Below are 21,812 nucleotides of genomic sequence, written 5' to 3' on the forward strand. Positions count from 1 at the left end.
TATGGGTCATATGATATTCACATGACTTGTTGAAATTTTTTCATCAATGGTCAACATCAAAAGTTGTACCAACTTTGACTACATTTAAAGACCATTAGATGTCATCAACCCGATTGACCTCAGGGAGCTCTTCCACTTCTTTAATCCCCCTCACACCATCATGTTGCGTCTGTTACGCTTGAAGCAATTGAACAAACCTCTTCTAAGACAAACTATCAGGTTACAGTCTACTGTTGAAACTCCTAAAACTTTTAATTGTAATGAAGAAGCCGAGTTAGAATACCAACCAGGGTTTGCGTTTTCCGTTTTTCCACGCATCCAGGATGTGCATACCAATGATTTAGTCGGTAGCGATTCCTTTGGTAAGGACAAGTATTACGTGGAGAGAAGCGCTACTGGAAATCTACCAGTTTACATAGATGTTAAAAATGGTGGTAATGTATTCACTGAATTGAGGAAGATCCATGGTAATGTGATGAAACTTAGAAATGATTTACAAGAGCAGTTACCTCATATTCCCAAACAAAATTGGAAGTGCGTTGTGCAATCAAATAAAATCGTAATAAAAGGTGACTTTTCCCAAGAGGTAAAGCGTGTGTTGCAAACTACTTTCTAAAACAATACGTCATTTAAATCTTTATAAACATGTGTAAAATGGAAAATAACTCTGTATATAGTTAACGAACTCTATTGACTTTCGGCGTGGTCTTCATCATGAGAAATTCTTCTGTAAGTGTAAAAGATGTCGTCTCTCAAAAAGGCACTGTCGATTAGATCAGAGAAGAAACTGAAAAGATTTACATTTGCCTTGATGAGTCTGTAGATGAAATCGAACGGCGTTTCGTTCTCTTTAAGGACTCCATTGAAGACACTAGGATCGAGTCCAATGAAGATTTGAGCTGAAGATACTTGTTCCCAGTTCTTCTCAGGGTGTTTTTCGAATGGGATAGAGGCAGCAGTACCTTCTTGATCAATCAAATAATCAAAGGTATTCCACTTTTCTTTCAATTCGTTCAAATCTTCAGTCTTATCGTAAATGATACCATATTTGTCAAAATCCAACTCACCAAATCTAGTTACACCGGTCATACAAACGGGCACGTTCATGTGAACCGTGACGTTAGTGATATTATTAGCGATAATCATTTCATTAAAATCAGTGAGAGCCTGGCCACCAGGATAATTCATACTGGAAACATGCAGGAAAGCAAAAGAAGTGGCTAGAGAGATGAGCGGTGAAATACCAACGACAGCAATAATTAGGGCATGGAAAGCCTTTTTAACTGTTAAATTTTCCCAAATGTAAGCGGCTGCAGTACTGCCGAGTAAAATGATTGGTGGGATGGAATAAATGATGAATCTCCACTCCTTATGAGGCTGAAATGATAAAACGAAAATATGGAAAAATGCTGCCAAGGATACTATACGTATATTTTTAGGTGCATTCCTAAATCCAATGACACCCATTAGTAAAATTGTTGGTGGAACAAACATTGTTCTTAAGTAATGCGTGAAGTAACCTGCAGGAGATTCAATTCCCCACTCAGCGGATTTACCTCTGATCACATTGAAGATAAATGCATCAACTTCAGGAATACACCAATCTCTCCAGAAGTAAGAATCGACGGTCAAAGTCAAACCCATACCGATAATACCTCCCATTAGACCAAACTTAATTGCATTGAACCAATTTAATTTCTTGTAGAAAATTGACAGAAGTGCTACACCTGCACATAGAGCTGCGACTTCCAGTCTAAAAATGATGGCAGTGAAGGCTAACAGGAAAACAGATTGCTTATAGTTACCCAATAGAACCCAACCAAGGGCTACATTGGTCAAGGGTAAAGTCAAAACGAAATTGGGCAATGGTCTTGAACTGTAGAAGATCAAATGGAATTGAGACAGAACGTTAACAGTAAACCATGATCCCATACTGATTAAATTGACATCAGGACGTCTAATGGCCACAGGTCTACCTTCTTCTTTATTCTTTTTATCTTCTTCTTGCTCTTCCAATCTCTGTGTTTCAAGAGCATGCTCACCACAGTTCTTCAAGTACATCAATCCAAGCCAATTGGTCAATCCAATAATAGCTCTAGTTAACAACTGCCATTCAAATTGAGTAGGGGAATTGGCCGAGAAGATAGATGAAGCATAAGTAAATGGTTTGGTCAGTGCTGCAATAATCAATGGGCCAATAAATGATCTAGGAACCACACCAGGGAACTGTAAATGATCATAACGTGAGATATCAAGAATACCATAGTTTAAGATATCATGAACAGCTTGAATGCTAAAACTCTCCTCCACTTTAGTAAATGGAGCTTTCCTTAAATAAATGGAGATTAATAAAATTACACCATAATCCAAATAAGACCAACCCATATTGATCCTTAGATAGCTCCTTTTTGTTAGCCCTTTTCTTTATATTAGTGGCCAAGCAAGTGTTAAAAACTTTTCATTGTATGTATGTCCTTATGAAGCTCATCGCGATATTATTCAATACATGTTGGTGGATATGGTGATGACAAAGAGCTGTTCAAGATTCTCGTTGGCTTCATCATGTCCGCCTTGAAAGATTACAAGTACAATGAGGAAGAAGATGGTGAATTACCTTCGTTGGTTACCGGTACAGAATCGGATTTGAATGACATTTTGAACCATGTAAAGAGTGATGGGGGAATTAATATTGTAAGTGAGGATAAGATTGCTAGAACTAATTTACAGAATTCTAATTCTGATAATTCCACTACTTCATCTAGGAAAATCCCCGTTTCGATCATTACTGGATATCTAGGGTCAGGTAAATCAACTCTACTGGAGAAGCTTGCCCAGAAGGGTTCTGATAAGAAGATCGCAGTTATATTAAATGAATTCGGTGATTCTAGTGAAATTGAAAAAGCTATGACTATTCGTAATGGCGAAAATAGTTATCAAGAGTGGTTAGATTTGGGTAATGGATGTCTCTGCTGTTCTTTGAAGAATGTTGGTGTTAAGGCAATTGAAGATATGATCCAAAGATCACCGGGAAAAATTGATTATATCCTATTGGAGACTTCTGGTATTGCAGATCCTGCACCTATTGCCAAGATGTTTTGGCAAGACGAAGGTTTGAACAGTAACGTTTACATTGATGGGATTATAACTGTTCTTGATTGTGAACACATTGTTAAATGTCTTGATGATGTATCTGAACAGACACATTGGCATGGTGATCAAGTTGTGTTGGAGGACAAGTTAACCATTGCACATCTACAAATTGCCATGGCTGATAGATTAATTATGAATAAGTTGGACAGAATAGAGAACGATGAGAATAAAATAATGAAATTAGAACAGAGAATCAGAAGCATTAATTCTGAAGTCCCAATGTTTTATACCAAGTTTGCGGATATTGGAATAGACAAATTATTGGATTTACATGCATTTGATGCTAGAAACGTTCCACAAGAAGGTGGGAGCGGCTCCACATTCCACGATCCAAGGATGTCCACGGTGACATTAAATTTCAGACCATTGAAGACACAAGAATATGATAAGTTTGAAAAAGAATTCCTGCAAGTTTTATTGTGGAAGGAAATGGGTGTCTGTAACGATAACATCCAAGGTGAAGTACATAGGACGAAGGGACTTTTACTAGTCGACGATAAGGTACGAGTGCTTCAAGGTGTAAGAGACACCTATGAAGTGTTCGATGGTGAAGAAACATCTTCCAGAACTTGTAGAATAGTCTTTATTGGTAAAAGTTTGGATCAAAAGAGCATCGCAGACCTGCTACATAACGTAATTAAATGAAATAAGACTAAACAAAAAACGAAGTTCTTCAAACTCTTCTTAGAGCTTTTGGCACTCTTTTATGTCTTACTACCAAATATACTAATAAAAGAACGAAGACACCGATAAGTACTTTAGTCAAAGGATGGTGTAGGTCATTGAACATTATGTCATTCAATTGCTTTTCCTCTTTTTCACCTTCAGCAAGTGTCAACCCCATTGTAACACCTTTGCTTACATCACCATTTCTATAATCTTCTAATTTCTTGAGGTAAGCATTATGTTGAGCCACATTATCCATTATCGCTAGATCGTAAGCCAAAACGTACTTCAATTTAACATTGTGGATTGGTTTGCCCCCTACACCAAGCGGAGTATATTGAATCTTTTGGATTAGTTTATCTAATCCAGCAACAACTTGACCAAAAACGACGTATTTTCCATCAAAATCTGGTTCACCTTGCATGCCTGTCGTGATGAAAAATTGCGAATTTTGATCTTCAGGCCCATTATTAGCCATACAAAGTCTACCAGGCCTATCATGCTTCAAGTCAAAATTTTCTGCTGGCCAAGAGTTTCCATAGATTGAAAAGGGGATGTGATCTTCCAATATGTCACCACCCTGAATCAATTTCCCTGGTTCCACATGGTGGAAAAGCGTATCCTTGTAGGAAACCTGTTGAAACTGTTCCTCTGATTGTCCATCATAACGAATCTTTACACCTCTTGCCAAAGATTGGAAATTCCTGGTAGTCTTGGGAGCTACGGTACCGTACAGTTCCATCGTCATTTCATGTTCAACTGGTTTCCCCTGATCTTCGTCAAAGTACTCCAACACCATTAAAACGCTATTCGTTGCTGGTGGATTGGGTTCATAAACTTTACTCCTGTCAATTTGGTCTAGTTTGGGTTTTGACAAATCGGCAAGCACTGGTGGTACGGCTCTACCTAGGGCCATAGAAGCCCAAATCCATAGGAAGAATATCCCTGCAATCATTTTATTCTTTTCGCCAAACACCTACTTTTAAAGATAACTCACTCTTGTTGAAGGACTATCGCTCTAAATCAACTGCTGAACCTTCTCAATATATACCAGTATATTCACAAATCTTCTCAAGCTGCAAGTGGTGGCTATGATATAGGTAAACCCTTGGAGTACTTACCTTATTGTCTATTTCGCTAACTAAAACTTGGTGTTGAAAGTAAGAATTTCACCTTAAGTTGCCTTCTTTTACAAGAGAAATAATAAAAGAAACAGTTAAGGATGCGAAGTCTAGAACAGAAATATCGATAAATGATTAATTGGAACTGATAATTGATCCAATTAGCGTAATGGAGATGTACTGGGGGGATTTTACAGTTATAAAACCCTTTTTTAAAGGTAAAATATCGATTATCTATTGACTCGAGGCTTCGAATAATAAACTATTAATTCAAAAAACTCAAATAATTTCGGAGAAATATGAGACCAGGTGTAATCGATTCTAGAGATCGAAAGGTTCCAGATACAATCTTGTCTAAAATTTTAAGATCGGTTCTCGCTGCTTTTCCTTGCGCTGTCGCAGCGTAAATGCTAAATTAGTTATGCATCTTGCGGGGGAATCCTTGGTCATTTTGTCTATTTGGATCACTTCGAGTACCAAAAGTTATCTTTCTCCCATGCAATTGATCCACTTGTGGTGTCAGGGGCAATTGGGTGAGCACAAGTCTAGATCTGATCTACAGTAGCCGATGATCGACGTTGTTGATATTATTATAGGTAGATAGAGGGGGGCCTCGATATAGCAAAGGCGGGATATTTTCCATATAGTGTCCAAGATTGTTGTTACATTGATCCCTGTATCCACCATGGGGGTCTTACATAGGTTCATTATGGGGTCCTTCAACAATGGCGGAAATGTGCAATGATGCAAGATGAAGGAACACGCAGTAAAAGTTGTTCCAGGTATAATAATCTTGGCAATATTACTGGCGTTCTTGGCGATCTGGTTGAAAGGGTTCGAGAAGCAGAAGGGGCTGAAGAAGTTGGCTTATGGGGCCAGCGAGGAGAAGAGGGTAGAGAATGGCTCGAGGAAATTAGCAGACTTGGGGCCCGGTTGAATTGCGGTTGAATCAAGGATAACGATGAAAGTTTTTGAAATCTAAAGCCTCGAGGATTTCATCTCTTGGGACATGTTATGTAAAGAATTGCATCATGTAAAGAACTGCATCATGTATGTAATTGCATCACGTCCTTCTAACTACGGACCTTTACAAAAGTAGCATCCTTAGGGTGAAAAGATCTTGGAGAATTTTGTAGGGTTGGAAGTGGCTTCATCTGTTGCCTTATTGCATCCTTTTATGGCACATCCTGTTCTTTGCACGGTTAACGGTATTCCAGATTACAACCCGAGCTGTCATTGCTTGGAAAGTTATGATTAGCTTGAACAAGGGGAATAGGTACGAAAGGATTCCCCATGCCACCAAGTGACGATATCTCAAAATCTAAATATGGTACTGGTGTCCATAAACCAAGGAAGAAAGAATTTAAGGGTAAAAGAGCTGTTAGGGCTTGTGATACTTGTAGAAGATTGAAGACTAGATGTATACTTTCCCCCATCCCAAATGAATTCTATTGTCTGAGATGTGAATCACTTAAAATTCACTGTTCATTTCAAGACATGTTTGGTAGACCTGAGTCTAAAGCTGATGAACCTGAGGGTTCTGATCCAGAAACTTTAAAGATGTTGATTAAACATGGTTATGGTACAAAGGATGCAGAAATTACATCTAAATTGTTGCATACTATTAATAACAACGTCCATAGAGTTTTGCAACTCTTGGAAGGATCTTCCAACGATAAATCCGTATCTGCTCCTCCAGCTGCAAGCGCATCGGTACCACACTCTTTGCCCAAAGTCAACCTAGATGTGTTGGATTCCAATAGAATAATAACCCCAAATACGAGAAGTATGGAAGATGTATCACCGGATTTATCGTCATCTCTACAATCTACTGAACGTCGTCACGTATTGCCCTATTTGAGCAGTCCCTACGTTTTATTATCACAAATGGTGTCCAAGGAAAACTTACCCATACCAGTGAGGAAAATTTATGATAACGTAGGAAGACCACCTGCTGTTGATGACTTGGTTACAATAAAACTTATTACTTTATCCGAGGCACTGATTCTTGTGGATGCGTTCAGACAACACTATGGTGCTTGGTGTTCATTCCCAGCCGATCAGCCCATTGAAGAATTAGTGGAGAATATTAGGTCAAAGGATGGATCACTTCTGCTTACTACAACATGCGTATTGGCACTTCGATACACAGATAGATATCACGATTTGAAGACAAGGGTATACAAAAACCTTTTGTACAAATTGAAATCTGATTTGGAACTTTCATTAAAATTCATGCCTCAAACAACTGAATTTTTACAAGCCATTGTAATTCTTTCACTTTACGCCTCAAGCTTTAGTAGTGATATTATGTCATTGGATGCGTGGTATCTATCCGGTATAGGACTACAGCAGTATATTACAAGGAATATTCAAGCATCATTGCAAACAGCTTTGGGTCAAGGAAATTCTTTTGAAGATGAATCCTCCGAGATTAGGGAATTTACATCTCTTCGGATATGGAACCATTTATGCCTTGTGCATTTAACACATTGTGTATTTTCTGGTAGAATGTGTGTTGTGGACGAAATTAGACTAGATTTATGTCGTCGAGTCCTGCAGTTGCCCAAGGCTACTAATTTTGATGGTAGAATGGTGGGTGAGATTGCTCTTGAGTTGATTCTTTACAATTTTATGCAACAATGCCAATCAGCTGGGAGTACAGTACCAGGAGATCCAACAAATAATTTGGAAGATGTTAAAGAAGATTTGAAAGATTGGTTAGAAGAGTGGAACTATCTTTTCACTCAACCAATTACTCAATTCTTGAAATTTGCCTATCACTACGGATATTCGATGATTATCTATTCGTGGTATCATCGTCTTTACTATATGGTTGCCGAAGAAGTTGTGATTCCACAAGGCAAGATTGATTATCTTCAAGCAGATGATAAGACGTTAATTGGAAGCTGTTTAAACGAATTTTACCCAGTGGGAAGAATTATAGACAGTATGCCACCAGAAAGTCAATTAGAAATGCTTGTACATAGCCATAGGGCATTACAGGAAGTGGTGAGGACTGAATTTGATATTTTCAAATACTTATCTGATCAAATATTTTTTTGCACTGTGCTATCATCATTGGTGTGCATTGAAATATCAGATAGCTTGCATAAGACGAGCAAAGACCTTTTAAACGACGATAAGGTAAGTGAAATTTTAATGGACATCAAAATATTTTCACTACGTTTACAAAAGATTAGAGAAGGTGAACTGAGAAGCTTCTGGGTTGAAGAAGTTGATTTAAAGATACCCAGTGTTATCTTGCAATATCATAAAGCTATTGAGAACTGTCTACATTCCAAATTCCCGAATTTCGAAAACCCAACATTATAAAATTCTACTCAGTAGTAAATCTAAGAGAAAGAAGTTGATCGTCGTGTATATAAGATATAGTTATAATGAATGGTGGTTTAAAAATATCAGAAAGAGAAAGAAAAAAAAAAGGGGTGGTTCATGATAAACCATAACTGGTGCATATTCCAAACCAGTTACGTCCCACACACGAGGAACTCGTAGATGTACTTGTTGGTACCTTGGACGAAGTTGACGAAGTTGAAGTCGTCGTTGGTGCATTCCTGTCCCTGATGTACTTCCAATTGAAGCAATCGATACAAGGTTCTGGTTGCTTGCAATGAGCTACTTGATCGTACTCGGTTAGGACACCATCAATAACTGTGTGGATTCTATGGTTTAACATACTCACACGCCAGCCTAAATCTGTAACGGAATCGTAAATGCAGATTTTACCCGTATGACAAGCAGTCTCCATAGCGTAACCAGCAATGGAACAACTTGAACTGGCACCGTTGCAAGTTCCCATGAATATCGGATCTGCAGTGTGTCCAATGTTCCAAACTGCTTCTTCGTAAATCGGTAGTCCTGGTGGGAAGGGCAGATGCAATCTTTTCGCTGCCAGCAGCTCTCCTGGTGCCTCGAACCCAACTGCAGGCCAGCCATAGGTACGTGCCAAAAGACTAGCTAGAGCTCCACCTAATGAATGGCCAGTTATCCATATTGTAGCATCTGGATAATTGTTTAAAACATCTTTGTAAATCTCCATAGTGGCTGCATAGTAACGATCTTTTCTTCTGAATTCTTTCTCGAGACAGGATTCATCGCAAGTGTAAGATTTTGTGTAGCAATCGCACACTGTGGTCCATAGATAGCTGATTCTAGCGCAGCAACAGGAAAATAGTAAGTTGTCGTTTATTTTATCGTTAGGTATAGTATCTTCTTCACCTGAACCAGGTAAACCTTGAGAACTAGTGCCCTTGATGGCTAATACAACGACGTTTTCCTTTTCATTGTAGAAAATGTGTCCTCTTAAACCGTCACCATCCCATCCATAACTATCAGGATCAGATTCGTTCCAAGGTAAAGAGACGTTTCTCCAATCTCCCGTATGTGGTAATCTAACGTATGCATTAGACGACATTAGTGCTAGTGATAGTATGGTATCCTTATCAGTCACATTAGGAGCTTCAACGACTTCATCTACCCAATCTAGCGAAACCTTAGATGCCTTCAAAGGTGAATCTAGGGCAAAATCCAAATAACCTTCCATAAACTCGGGACTTCTATCCTTTAACCTTCTCATAAGTACTTTTTGACCCTTTAGTTTAAATTTAAATCCAAATGGATTATCAGTGGCATACCTAGCATTAGTCGTCCATACTGAATCATCTATGGCGTTGGTAGCCACTTCGTTATTGTAGTGATCACCAGCCTTTATTACAAATTCGTCAGTTACCTCTAATTTCTGAATCGCGTCTTTTACTTGACCCACACCATGCCTATAGATACTAGCCAATTGGAATGTAGAATCTTCTGGATCTTCTGAATCGATATCGATTGTTATATCGTTTGTTGGCTCCGATTTCTTCCAAACTAGTAATGCTACGGTCGATATGATCAATAGGGTTACCACTAGTCGCCAATACCGTCCTCCCTTCGATGTTATAGCTGTCGCATGTCTACGAATCATGGATCCTAAACTACTTTGAAGTTCTTCACCGTGGTACGTAAGACTTGTTGATAGTACCTTGATGAGTTCTTTATGAGTAACCGATCAAGCACCCCGTCACATGATGAATTGTATATAAAAAGTCTATAATAATTAGTTAAGATCGACCAACCTAATTTGTGCATCCAGCTCCTTGTTCTGATGTTTTCCAACTAGCAAGTCCCTGCATTGTATCAGTTTCAAATCATTTATAGTGACAGGAAGAACATCATCCTTTGATAATGAAAGTTCCAAAGTTCTTCGTAGAATTAGATCGACGAGAGAAATTACTAGAAGTAGGGCTTGTGCTAACGTTGGTGGAGTTTGTCCAGCAGGAGGCACCAGAGCATTTAGCAGCAGCGCACTGAACAAATCGCCGGTTCCGCTAAAATGAGCATTGATTCGAGGTACTGATGCATACTGAATTTTACCACCATCACAGCATGCACATATGTAACCATTTTTCAGTTCTAAACTTGTAACCACGATCTTATTCACTCGAGGATATAATTTCTGGAATTGTTCAATACTTGACTTCAACGATTCTAAATCTTGGATTTTTACTCCTGTTAAAGTCTCCATTTCGAATTGATTTGGTGTGACTAAATGAATCTTGTTATGGCGCAAAATCTGCTTGTAGGCATCCACGTTCTCACCAGACACATAGAGTTTACCATTGTCACCAAGCACAGGATCAAGAACCCATTTCAAATCTGGATCCCTTGCAGACATTTCACCAACAGCTTCACCAATTTTGCGTAAGCTTTCAACACCTGGCAAATACCCCATGAGAACAGCATCGTATTGGATCTCAAGGGATTTGGCTAGCCCTTGTTCGAGGATCTCGCAAAGGTGACCAGCATCGTATCGAAATCCTGTAAAATGGCCATATCCGGGATGGTTTGAAAACTGAACAGTGTTCAGAGCATCCACATCCCACCCTTGGTACTGTAGTGGAAATGTAGCGGCTTTATTACCCACATAACCGTGTACAACATGAGATTGGATGGAAAGTACTTTCCTGGTCGAAATTCTAGTCATAGCATCCCTGTTGAATACCATAAGTCCACCTTTAACCTATCAACAAACCCACAGAATTCTTTAAAAATACTCTTGACCTCTGAAAATGGCCTCTTCTATTACCTTTGGAGGAACGTTTCCTTATAAGCTTCTAGCTTTTTCCAAATTGCGCTTTCCTTTAAACTAATATCTTCTTTGAAAGAACACGAAATCCATAGTAGAAAAGAAGTTCAAGAAAAATCCATTGAGAGACCTCTTTGGAGTCTCTATTGCAAGAATTTACTGGTTTGGATCGTTAGCATGAAATTCGTCACAGCAAATTGTAGCATTGGGTATCCTGTTTACGGAGCCAAGTTTCTGAACAACCGCATGCTGTTAGTGGCAGGTGGTGGTGGTGAAGGAAACAACGGGATCCCAAACAAATTGACTGTATTACGGGTTGATTTCGCCAAGAAGAAAGTTATCAAGAGGTTTAGAGAGATCACTTTGGATCCGAATGACGATTCACCAACGACTTTAGATGTCGCCAACGATACCATATTGATGGGATGTAATGAAAATAGTGAAAAGATTAAGAAAGGTGAAGGGAACCATCATTTGAGGAAATTTTTATTTGAAAATGAGCACTTAAAGTTTGTGGCGGGTATCGATTTTGATAGATCCAATCAACCTGAAGATTATACGAAACTCATCTACTTGTCCCGAGATGGATCTGTGGGAGCTGTTGCTTCTTCAGCCATCCCTACTGTGATAAGAATTATTGATCCTAAAGAATTGACAGAAAAGTATGAAATTGAAACTGGTCATGAAGTTAAGGATATGCATTTTGCGCCTGATGGTAAAGTGATTAGTTACATCACAGCATCGACTTTGGAAGTTATTTCGATTGTTACTGGTAGATTTATCATTAGAAAGACAGATTTTGATTCCAACTATTCTCTGTCCAAGATTAAGTTTTTAACTGATGATGTGGTTTTAATCGCTGCTGCTCTCAAGAAAGGCCCGGGTATTGTTATGATCAAAATTAGTTTAAGAAGTGGTAGCGCTACCGTTTTGAAGACGAAGTTTATCACCAACAAATTTAAGGGTGTTACTGCTATGGATGTGGATCATAAAAATGAGTTGGCTGTATTGGCAGGTAGTGACAATTCTTTGGCCATTGTTAAGTTGAAAGATTTGTCTCTCGGCAGAACTTTTAAACAAGTGCATAGTTTTGCCATTACAAGAGTCTCATTTTCATCAGATTCTGGTCTAATCGCAAGTGTTTCTGCCGCTAATACTGTCCATGTGATTAAGGTTCCTGAGAATTTTGCCCAATCAACTTCCATATGGTCCAAATTGTTGAAATTGCTGTTGAATTTCGTATTCATAGCGTTACTTGCCTTCTTGGCTCAGATCTCTTTGAAATACGACTTGCACAACAGATTGTCTAAATTTGTTAAAGATTGGTACGAAGAAAGACGTAATAGAGCTATTGTAAAGAGAGAGGACTCTGAACAAGTAACTCTTGTCGGAGCAGTGTCTAGTGAAGTACCTTCTTCTGTGGTTCCCACTTATTCCATATCAAGTGAAACTATATCCAATGTAGTTGAACCAACGATCTCTTTCTCTAGTGGCTTGATTAGTGAAGAAAAAGCTACCACTGCGAACGATGTTACAACTAAATCTAGCGTGGCTAGTGTACCTTTGATCACTTCATTACAATCTTCATCCGATCAAATTTCTCCCTCTGCCGAGTCCACTACTAAGGAATCTTCTGATTCTTCAACGAGTACCACTAGCACTACTAGCTCATCAGCTTCGACTTCGACTCCAGTTGAGCAAAATGTTGCAAGTGACAGTACGATATCGGAAAGTGAAAGTTCCGCACCTACTACAAGTGCTTCTGCGACAACTACTGATACTTTGGCTGGAATTTCTGAGCAGACAGCAGTTAGCTCCCTGTCTCATCATGGAGCTACTCCTAAATCAGGAGATTTTGATACTGTAGCTGAGCCAGTCAACAAAGAAACCATTGATGAGGCTGTTGTTTTAGAAACCTCCACAAAACCTGCCGATTCGGTTGAGACTACATCGGCGATTGGCACTACACCAGAGAGTGCTGGCGGTCATTCAATGACTTCTGAGACATTAGAAGAGCCATCCAGCTCTTCTCAAGAGACCTACGCCTCGAGTACGACTACAACAGCTGTCCCCTTGACAAATTCTGTTGTTCCAAGTTCCAAGAGCACGACCAGCAGCGTGGAAACCACCACTTCTGAGTCTCTGACAAGCTTTCAGACTCCAACTGATTTGACTTCTGAAAGCGCTTTAACTGCTTCTTCTGAAATAACTACAGTTCCAAGTTCTCATACGCATGAGCAACATGATAAGAGCACCAGTTTAGCTGCCGCTGAAATTGATTCCACCTCAGAAGCCAAGTTGGATACCTCGTTAGCTCAGACTCCAAGCAGCTCTTCCAAAGAAGTTAGTGCTACGGGGAGTATCTCCCCTGATGACGTGACACTCGAGATTGCCGCAGAGACTCCAAGCTCAAGTGACAGCTCTAGTGTCTCCTCCAAAACTGTGAGTACCACGCCATCTTCAGAAGCATCCTCTGTGGTTTCTGAAAGTAGTGCATCCACGCCCGAGGTCTCAGAAACTAGTTCATCCACCTTCACGACTTCCATTGCATCTTCTAATACTGCTTCCAATATTCCATCTTCTAGCATTACCACTACCGTTACAGAAGATGTTAGTGCCGCTTCTACGACCACACCAACGGCTGCTGCGGCTTCTGTATCTGAAACTTTGACAACTGAAACTACTAGTTCGGTGATATCATCAGCTTCTGATCATTCCCTGGATTCTAGTTCTAAAGTCTCGCCACCCAGTGAGACTACCACTACATCCGCCGCAGTAACAAAGGAGTCTGAACCTACCAGCAGTGACTCCACCATCGTTTTTACTGAAGAAGCGACAACTAGCATTCCTCCACCGGTAAATTTGGCGTCTGACACAGAATCCTCATCTGAAGGTTCTGATGCCACTTCATTGTCCTCTTCAATCTCTAGAGATCAGGCAAAGGCTACTCCTACTTCGAATCAAATCTCTGACTCTATTCATTCTGAAGAAATTGTTCCGGAATATGGTGAGCATCTCCAAACAGGATCCAAACCTTTACATACACATCAAGAAACTGCTGCTACGACAGAAGGTGTAGATTCTGTGTCTTCCTCGGTATCTTTCAGCCAAACAACTAAGAAAACTGATGACTTTTCAACAACATCGACCCCAAAGGTGGATGAACCTACTCAAGATGTCGATGTGAGCGCTAAAGATGAAAAAGATGTTGCTCAAGAAGATTTTGTAGAAGAGGTTGAACTCAATGAGTAGAAAAATGAATGGATGACAATCTTACTTTTTTTTGACCTTCTTTCTCCCATTACCCAAGAGCTGTTTTGAAACCGATTATTAAATTGACAATGAAGAGTTCGTATTGGAATGAAATGATAAAAGTGCATATTATAAAAACATATAAGAAATGAAAAAAAAAAAAAAAGAAATTAATTGATTATGAGTGCAAGTATTTACGATCGTCAACTGTAGCTGAAGAGCTTTCATGCTTTTTTTATGCTTTTTTATTCCTTCTCTGTATTTTCTGGAACTGCTATTTGATTATCGACGCTACCTGTCGTCTTTGATTCTCTTGGTATACTTCTTTTAGCTTCCTGTATAAGATTCTTGAAATCTTTTCTAAACATAAGAATCCATGATTTCCTCTGGAAGTTATCAGTCTTGAAATCTGCCAACAACTTCTGGTAAGAATTCCCCTGGTTGGCCCTTCTCATCATTTTTGATATGATATTAGTACCGTTGTTGCCATTTGAAGGATTATGAGATGCTTCCCAACTCGCCAGTTGTCGTCTCAATTCACTTTCATCAACTGGTTCGATAGCATCGCAGAAATTGCTGTTCCAAAGAACTTCGTAATGATTATAACGTGCAATCATATTTTGTCTTGAACCATGAGTTGGTAGACTTAATGACGCTAATTTTTGCTTGATCTGTGATAGACTCATTGAAGTAAAATTAATCTTAGGCAGTCTTTCACGTCTCTGACCAGTATTGAATGACGAAAGGTATTTGTCAACATGAGAAATGTCATCTTTGGCATTAACTGCTCTCTTAGGTTTGGAAGAAGATTTGGGACTTTTTATTCGAGGACTTGGTGGTGTTGGTGTGCGTTTCTTCACGTCAGTACTTTCATCCAAGCTCTGCATCGTTAGGCATTCATCTAAATGAGTTCTTTCTAAGGCTTGAATTGGATAAAAATTCGAGCATATAGGACATTGAGCCAATTTTTCCTTAGTTTTGGATTTATCTCTTTGTGAGTTTAGTAATGAGTTTAGTCCAGTGGATGTGGATGGTTTAGTCACTTTTCCCACAGACTTCTCATTCTTGTCTCTTTTCACTTCTTCTTTCTGATTTGTTCCCACTATTTGTAGATCATCGTCATTATCATCATCAGTCAATTCTATCAAAGATTTCTCAGCATTGTTACGCTGATCCTCTTTCAGTGACTCTAGTAGCTCATCTCTAACAGACCTGTAGGATTCAATAATTTCATTAACTAAGAATTCACTTCTCAAGTTGGATTCCCTCAGCTCACTGAGACAAAGTGGACATTTGGGTTCCCTCGTTAAATATTCTCTGATGCATAATGAACAAAATGTATGGCTACATGGCGTCAATACTGGTATTTTAAGTAAATCTTTGCATATATGGCATCTTACTAAAGTATCTAATTGTGATAATTGTGGTATTGAAGTATGGGAAAAATCTGTAGCATCACTAACATTATAATTCATTTCGAATGTAACCTGGCACAGCTTCACAGAAGGGATTTGGAAATCAACCCTCTATTATAATCGATGAGGTAGGACCATGTTGAAGAAGTGAATACCGATTTATAAGAACATATAGCACCAGATTATCACGTGAAGGCGCTAAAATATGGGAAATGGTAGATAGAAAGGGATTAGTCCCAATGTCTACCCCATAGCAGGTTTCCCAGTAGTTGGTCTCGTCAATATTTTATTTATCAATTAATTGCCATAACTATGTATTACTTTAAGATATGATGTATTATGAAATAACAAAACTCCAAAACTATAACGACGTACACTTCTTAAAAGGGCCAGATTAAACTTCTGGCACTACCCAAACCGAACCCGTATGATAATGACAACGACAAATATAAATTAAAATAGGAAATAATAACTTCCAACCTATCGTTCCTTATCGCCATCCGTTGTATCTCCCATATTACCGTCCCGCTCACGACTAGGAGTCGATTTGAATGGGATACCTAATTTTTGATTATTCCCGTTATCGTTATTCCTAGACATTGTACTTTCTGTAGCTCTTTTCCAAACTGCATAAACGTCAACTCCAAATAACCCACTAGATGAGATTTTAGTTCTTCTATTGGAAGACATTATATCCGGAGCAGAAACGTTTCTCGGAGAAACGCCAGGTAGTCCTTCCTTCATTGGTGTACAAACACTTTTGAATAATGGTGAGCAGTATAAATCCTCGAAAAGGTGTGAAGGGGTTTGCCATCTTTTCATACTAGCTGAACCATCACGAGGCGAAGTAATAAATCTCATAGGTGTTCTTTCATAATTCGGACCACTTGATGCCTTTGGAGTCTTTAATAAATCCATCTGCGAAACATTTTCCAACGGAGATTGCCGTAGTTGATGTTCTTCATCAATAGCAAAATCGTTTGAGTCGAATAATGGTTCGTCAACTCGAGTAGGTCTTGGTGAGGTTTCTTCAAAACTTGAATTGAAAGAACATGAATATTTTTTGAAATCTTGTGGTGAAAAGATGGTATCAGGATATCTTTTGACGTTTCCAAACTCGTTATTCGCACCCTCATCATTATCATCGGGAAACGAATCTCTTGTGTGTAAATCTTTCAAATGCAATGGAGCCGCACCAGGCGACGAGTGGATGTGAAAAATTGAATTGTTATAGGATTCATCATTACCAATATGGGGTCCATCGACTGCTCTGTGTTCGTCATCCTCGTCCCCGTCTTCGTCATCATCATCATCATCATCTTCTTCTTCTTCTTCTTCTTCTTCTTCTTCTTCTTCTTCTTCTTCTTCTTCCTCTTCTTCATCTGCAGAGATGTGGAGTCTACGAGGTTGTTGGAATGCAGGTGCTGCCAATCCGCTAGTTGGTCCTTCAGTTTCTTCCACGTCTTCTTCTTCAGGATTATCAAAGAATCTGTCTAAATCTCGCAATTTGCTTCTAACGTCTTCATATGAACCAGTCTCACCTTTGAAAAACTTAGTCTCACAACCTGGTTTTACTTGCCAAAAATGACCCTTGCCATCGTTCGATTTTTCAGTCTTTATGAATGCATCGTTTAGTGATAAGTTATGCCTGATAGAATTCTGCCAACCTGCATCCTTTTGCTTATAGTAGGGAAAATGAACTGAAATCCAATTGTAGATCTGCGACAGTGTTAGCTTACCCAGTGCCGATTGCAGAATTGCTAGTCCAATTAGCGTCGCGTAAGAATACGGTGGCTTTTTGGTCAACTCTCCATTATCTCTACGCTTTTCCAATGATTCTAATAGTTCTTGAAGTGTAAAATTTCCGTTTGAACGTAACGATCCACTACTGCCACTACTACCGCTATTTCCTTCGGATCTTTGCTTCTTTGGTCTCGATGCAATGGGTGACGACAGTGCAGGTGATAATGGAGGCCTCAATCCGTTCAGGCTTAAGTCTTGTGGGCCTGATTTCCTAATCGTTGAATTTGGTGGCGTAATCATTTCCTTACCACCACTAGTTGTCATATCTAAAAAGCTTCTCTTGCTTGCTCCCTCCAGGAGGGGAGGCCCATCTTCGAGAGCCATCAGACAGTTGTTATATTGATTTAGATCGTTATCACAGAGTTTACCGGAGCTCATCGATATCTTCGCCACAGAGTATCAAAGATACAGATAGATATATATATATTGATTCCACCAGGAGCAATTACGCGGTTAACTGAAGCTGGAACTCCAGAATTGAAAAGACCTGATTCAAAAGCTTTTGACGTTGGCCCTTGCATTAACAACACGACTTAGGTTCGCGTTTATGGCAATTGAAGGAAACTGACACGCCAACGAAAAATTTCGCGATTATAATTCTAGATGGGGGTTCTTGCTTTAAATTTAGCTCTGACGGTTCTATTGCAATCAATTAAATATCCCTTTGAAGGATATGGAATACTAAATGGTATGCTATTTTCAGTCGGTGCTTGAGCAACCGTGACATCCACAGTTGTTGCATTGGTGGAACGTGTTTCTGTCCTTTTCAAGCAGTTGGGCTCTGGGAATTCTGCAAATACAAACGTTTCCATGGTTAGTTTCCTTGCGTTGGATGCACTTGAGGCAACAAAGTTTCTCGTAGCCTTTCTTCTTCCATTTGGCGATCAGTTGCCTATCGGCTAATCGATTTTTCAGTAACCACTCGTACAGATCTCTTGAAATGGCTTTACGTTTGTAGAAAAGGTTAAAAATGTATCGAGACCGTTCGTTACTGATTCTTAGGATTTCCCATGGATTTTCGTCTTTCTTTGCAGCTATCCTGGATGTCTTTGCATGGTGAATTTGTCGTAATTGAGATTCGAACTCGTCGAGAGCAGGTTTGATCTTTTCGAACCCTGGTGGTGGTGCAGTTGGCATGTGGGATGATGCTAGCGCTAGCGAGTGGTTTGAGATGATTCTCTCGATGCTTCACCAGTTTTTCAGATTTTTTCTTTTCTTGTTGTTTGTTGTTTGTTGTTTATTTGTTGAAGTTCAGTAGATTTTTCAATCAGCGATGCCTTTAGAGATGAGCTATGTAAAGGACCGTAAAAATTGGGCCTGCCATGGTGCATTGGGGGTCCTTGTAGAACTTGCATGACGTTTAGAATGAACTTCAGTTTGCATTGGAGGCGTCATTACAGTCTTTAGAACTTTGTCGGTGCATCAGTTCGATCAGGATTGGTCGCAGGCGCACAGGGGTCTCACAACAAGGTAGATAGCAGCCATCGAGCATTAGAGTAGGGGCTTGTAACACATGCATCCACGAATATAGATTAGGTTAGATTGTTGAAAGTAGAAAAAAAATCTATCGACACCAGCAGGATTCGAACCTGCGCGGGCAGAGCCCAAGAGATAACCGAATTAGGAAAGATTCGAGTCTCACGCCTTAACCACTCGGCCATAGTGTCAGAGAAAAACCAGTTTAAGATTTTGAACGTGGTCGCCTACCATGCGGCAGAGAGTTTTCAGATATACACGAGGATGGGAGATTACTTGCAGGAAGGTTGGTTTAGAACCAAGAGAGTCGTTACCTTGATAAGTTTCTTATAGCTTGGAGCATATTTTCTCTATTTCATCGTTTTAAATTTATAAAGGGTTCAAATTTACCTATTGCTCAACGAAACGTAAAAAAATAGTCGTCGCGGAGCTTCAGGGTCCCGTCAACTGGATCACAATGAGGATACAACTGATATCAGAGGTTCTTTTATCTCACTCGTAGCTACTTAAATAAAGCAAATATACATTACACAACTGAGCTTCAAAAGCTCCAGACGTAGGAGACCATACAGTGAATTTTCAATTAGTTCTCTTTAGCAATTGAAAGACAACAACAAAAAAAAAAAAAAAAAAATAAATAAAATTAAAGTAAGTTTGCCAGAATCCCTGGAAAGAACTATAGCAACGAAATTAATCATCTCATCTCATCGTAATTATAAAACTTTTTTTCTTCTTTTTTTATCTTTTTTGGTTACAATTGAGAACTTTGTCTTTTCTCTAACCAATTTCTCCAAAACAAAAGCACCATTTCCCATCCCATCAATAATGCCACGAAACCAACACTTATGTTAAAGCTGAACATTGGTGTAAAGCCTCTGTATTCTAATGCTTCGACCACTTGATCTGTAGATTCCATAAATACCAATCCACCACACATCAAACAAAATGAAGAAATTAGTTCTGTAAATGGTAAGGATGGTCTCAAATCTTTGTTAGGAACCAAAAATAAAAACACAAATGTTAGGAGTCTAAAGAATGAACCGTATGATAACAAATACCCCCATTGCATATGGATTAGTCTCGAAGCTTCTGATGCTTGTGCATGCTGTGACATTAATATACCTGTCCAGAAAATGGTAAATGTGGGGAAAGGATTTGGAGAGTAACCTGGGGATGCTTGTTCAACTTCTTCTCTATCAAGACCTTCACTGTGTTGCATAACATGTTCAAATTTCCATTGGTTTAATTTGCATTCTGTTAAAAGTCCACATAGACCAGTACCGATATACATGAACGCGATAGACACATGTTGTAAATCTTTAGCGGTCCATGCACCACCTGCACCTGCCAAATGTTCCAAAAACACATTGGTACTTCCATAGAAAAAGATCAAAAACGATTCAATACCTTCCATTGTAATTGTACCACGAGGACTAAAGAATCTTTTCCATGCAGAAGATCTTGATCTTAGAGGATCCCTCTTAACGATAATCTTATTCCATGCCCAACCATGTCCCTTACCGACACCACAGTATCTTGCTAATGAAACTAGACCCAAAACAAAGAAAACACCACCTTTAATCCAGTGTGCCAAAAGGTTAAAGATCCTGGCACCTTTACCCATTAGACAACCAACAGCTAACCCAATACCACAATCCACCATCAAATAGATGAAAAGCGGGTAGTTCAACGTTCTGTAAATAATTTCAAAAGGTGTACCAAAGTTGCGAGCGACTCTTTGCACGAATTCACCACCCAATAAACGTGATAAGAAGTTATCCCTACGATTTCTCAAGGCCTGTTCATCTTTATGACGCTGCAAAGAGTCTTCAGTTTCTTCCCGTTCCGCTTCCTCTTCTGGTTCATCTTCAGGTGTTGGTGCCATTTCCTGCAAGGGAATAAATCCACCGTCATTGTAATCGTGCAAAGCATTGCTGCCGACAACCCAACGAGATGCCTTCGTTACCACTGCAGAGACAAAATGGACCAAAATGGTGAAGAACAAGATCCATGAAGTCTTGGAGTAGCAATTGTTTGGATACCAATCTTCAGGGAAAGTACTTGCAAATACACTCAGAGAAAACAGAGAAGATAGAACGACTATCAGATTAACCAAAAGTGCCAACAGGTACCAACTAGACTTGATACTGTGAAGAACCAAGCAGATTGGATAAAAAAAGACTATTGACGACACTAGAGATAACACATGGTAATGCAACGCAGCCCTATTACCCTTGTCGGTATTGAAATAACTAGTGCTGTTGTATTGATCCCAATACAATTTTTCGCCAGCAGTTAAACCAGGTCTCTGCAGAATTGGTAGTCCATGTGGGTGCTTTGGTTCAAATGGCACCGGACTTACAGAAGCAAGGGGCATCGTCGTATTCGTTGGTTCTGGCGAACTCTCATCCATATCCATATCCATATCCTCCATTTCATGCGCATGAGCCAAGCCCACCGCGAGCAGCAACACTAGCCATACGATTTTCTTAGCACTATTACTCATCGCTGCTATCCTCAAACTACATGAGCATCAATCAAGACTAATTTCCTGCGAACTTGTCATCATCGCGTTGAAACAACCTTGTCGTTTATATAACATCATCTCCTTCAAACGACCATTGAAGAAACACCGTGAACAAGTACCAGAACCGATGCTATTATCTTCTCAGAGAAACACGCCGTGTGTGAGCCTCTAGGAAGAGTGGTAATGGAATAGTCAAGAACATAAACAGTAATACCAGCCGACGCGACGCGATAGTGTCACTGTTTTTGTTTTTG

The 21,812-nt window shown here is 39.5% G+C and overlaps 12 protein-coding genes and 1 non-coding gene across 13 annotated transcripts; 4 read left to right on the top strand and 9 right to left on the bottom strand.

Annotated features, from left to right (window-relative positions):
- Positions 1-160: 160 nt before the first annotated feature.
- Positions 161-616, top strand: IMG2 (mitochondrial 54S ribosomal protein mL49; the record flags this gene model as incomplete). The annotated part of the gene is made up of 1 exon (XM_002496746.1): positions 161-616. One exon carries the CDS (start codon positions 161-163, stop codon positions 614-616), a length of 456 nt encoding a protein of 151 aa, XP_002496791.1.
- Positions 617-687: 71 nt separating this feature from the next.
- Positions 688-2,385, bottom strand: ALG12 (dolichyl-P-Man:Man(7)GlcNAc(2)-PP-dolichol alpha-1,6-mannosyltransferase; the record flags this gene model as incomplete). Its single annotated transcript, XM_002496747.1, has 1 exon — positions 688-2,385. One exon carries the CDS (start codon positions 2,383-2,385, stop codon positions 688-690), a length of 1,698 nt encoding a protein of 565 aa, XP_002496792.1.
- A 177-nt stretch (positions 2,386-2,562) lies between these two features.
- On the top strand, positions 2,563-3,795 carry ZNG1 (GTP-dependent zinc transferase; the record flags this gene model as incomplete). The annotated part of the gene is made up of 1 exon (XM_002496748.1): positions 2,563-3,795. One exon carries the CDS (start codon positions 2,563-2,565, stop codon positions 3,793-3,795), a length of 1,233 nt encoding a protein of 410 aa, XP_002496793.1.
- A 28-nt stretch (positions 3,796-3,823) lies between these two features.
- ZYRO0D08294g (peptidylprolyl isomerase) lies at positions 3,824-4,771 on the bottom strand (the record flags this gene model as incomplete). The annotated part of the gene is made up of 1 exon (XM_002496749.1): positions 3,824-4,771. One exon carries the CDS (start codon positions 4,769-4,771, stop codon positions 3,824-3,826), a length of 948 nt encoding a protein of 315 aa, XP_002496794.1.
- Positions 4,772-6,230: 1,459 nt separating this feature from the next.
- On the top strand, positions 6,231-8,273 carry ZYRO0D08316g (Zn(II)2Cys6 transcription factor; the record flags this gene model as incomplete). Its single annotated transcript, XM_002496750.1, has 1 exon — positions 6,231-8,273. The coding sequence occupies one exon, from the start codon at positions 6,231-6,233 to the stop codon at positions 8,271-8,273; it is 2,043 nt and encodes a 680-aa protein (XP_002496795.1).
- Positions 8,274-8,391: 118 nt separating this feature from the next.
- On the bottom strand, positions 8,392-9,924 carry ATG15 (triglyceride lipase ATG15; the record flags this gene model as incomplete). The annotated part of the gene is made up of 1 exon (XM_002496751.1): positions 8,392-9,924. One exon carries the CDS (start codon positions 9,922-9,924, stop codon positions 8,392-8,394), a length of 1,533 nt encoding a protein of 510 aa, XP_002496796.1.
- A 132-nt stretch (positions 9,925-10,056) lies between these two features.
- Positions 10,057-11,004, bottom strand: BUD17 (putative pyridoxal kinase BUD17; the record flags this gene model as incomplete). Its single annotated transcript, XM_002496752.1, has 1 exon — positions 10,057-11,004. The coding sequence occupies one exon, from the start codon at positions 11,002-11,004 to the stop codon at positions 10,057-10,059; it is 948 nt and encodes a 315-aa protein (XP_002496797.1).
- A 258-nt stretch (positions 11,005-11,262) lies between these two features.
- SED4 (GTPase-activating protein SED4) lies at positions 11,263-14,337 on the top strand (the record flags this gene model as incomplete). The annotated part of the gene is made up of 1 exon (XM_002496753.1): positions 11,263-14,337. The coding sequence occupies one exon, from the start codon at positions 11,263-11,265 to the stop codon at positions 14,335-14,337; it is 3,075 nt and encodes a 1,024-aa protein (XP_002496798.1).
- A 245-nt stretch (positions 14,338-14,582) lies between these two features.
- RAD18 (E3 ubiquitin-protein ligase RAD18) lies at positions 14,583-15,812 on the bottom strand (the record flags this gene model as incomplete). The annotated part of the gene is made up of 1 exon (XM_002496754.1): positions 14,583-15,812. One exon carries the CDS (start codon positions 15,810-15,812, stop codon positions 14,583-14,585), a length of 1,230 nt encoding a protein of 409 aa, XP_002496799.1.
- Positions 15,813-16,232: 420 nt separating this feature from the next.
- HCM1 (Hcm1p) lies at positions 16,233-17,933 on the bottom strand (the record flags this gene model as incomplete). The annotated part of the gene is made up of 1 exon (XM_002496755.1): positions 16,233-17,933. The coding sequence occupies one exon, from the start codon at positions 17,931-17,933 to the stop codon at positions 16,233-16,235; it is 1,701 nt and encodes a 566-aa protein (XP_002496800.1).
- Positions 17,934-18,254: 321 nt separating this feature from the next.
- BUD31 (U2 snRNP complex subunit BUD31) lies at positions 18,255-18,692 on the bottom strand (the record flags this gene model as incomplete). Its single annotated transcript, XM_002496756.1, has 1 exon — positions 18,255-18,692. The coding sequence occupies one exon, from the start codon at positions 18,690-18,692 to the stop codon at positions 18,255-18,257; it is 438 nt and encodes a 145-aa protein (XP_002496801.1).
- A 431-nt stretch (positions 18,693-19,123) lies between these two features.
- ZYRO0D08470r lies at positions 19,124-19,222 on the bottom strand. Its single transcript is given in 2 exon segments — positions 19,124-19,168; positions 19,186-19,222. It is a non-coding gene; the product is annotated as a tRNA-Ser (tRNA).
- A 560-nt stretch (positions 19,223-19,782) lies between these two features.
- Positions 19,783-21,537, bottom strand: TVS1 (Tvs1p; the record flags this gene model as incomplete). The annotated part of the gene is made up of 1 exon (XM_002496757.1): positions 19,783-21,537. The coding sequence occupies one exon, from the start codon at positions 21,535-21,537 to the stop codon at positions 19,783-19,785; it is 1,755 nt and encodes a 584-aa protein (XP_002496802.1).
- Between the last annotated feature and the right edge of the window lie 275 nt (positions 21,538-21,812).

Source organism: Zygosaccharomyces rouxii (assembly GCF_000026365.1).
Source record: "Zygosaccharomyces rouxii strain CBS732 chromosome D complete sequence".
Taxonomy (NCBI): Eukaryota; Fungi; Ascomycota; class Saccharomycetes; order Saccharomycetales; family Saccharomycetaceae; genus Zygosaccharomyces; species Zygosaccharomyces rouxii.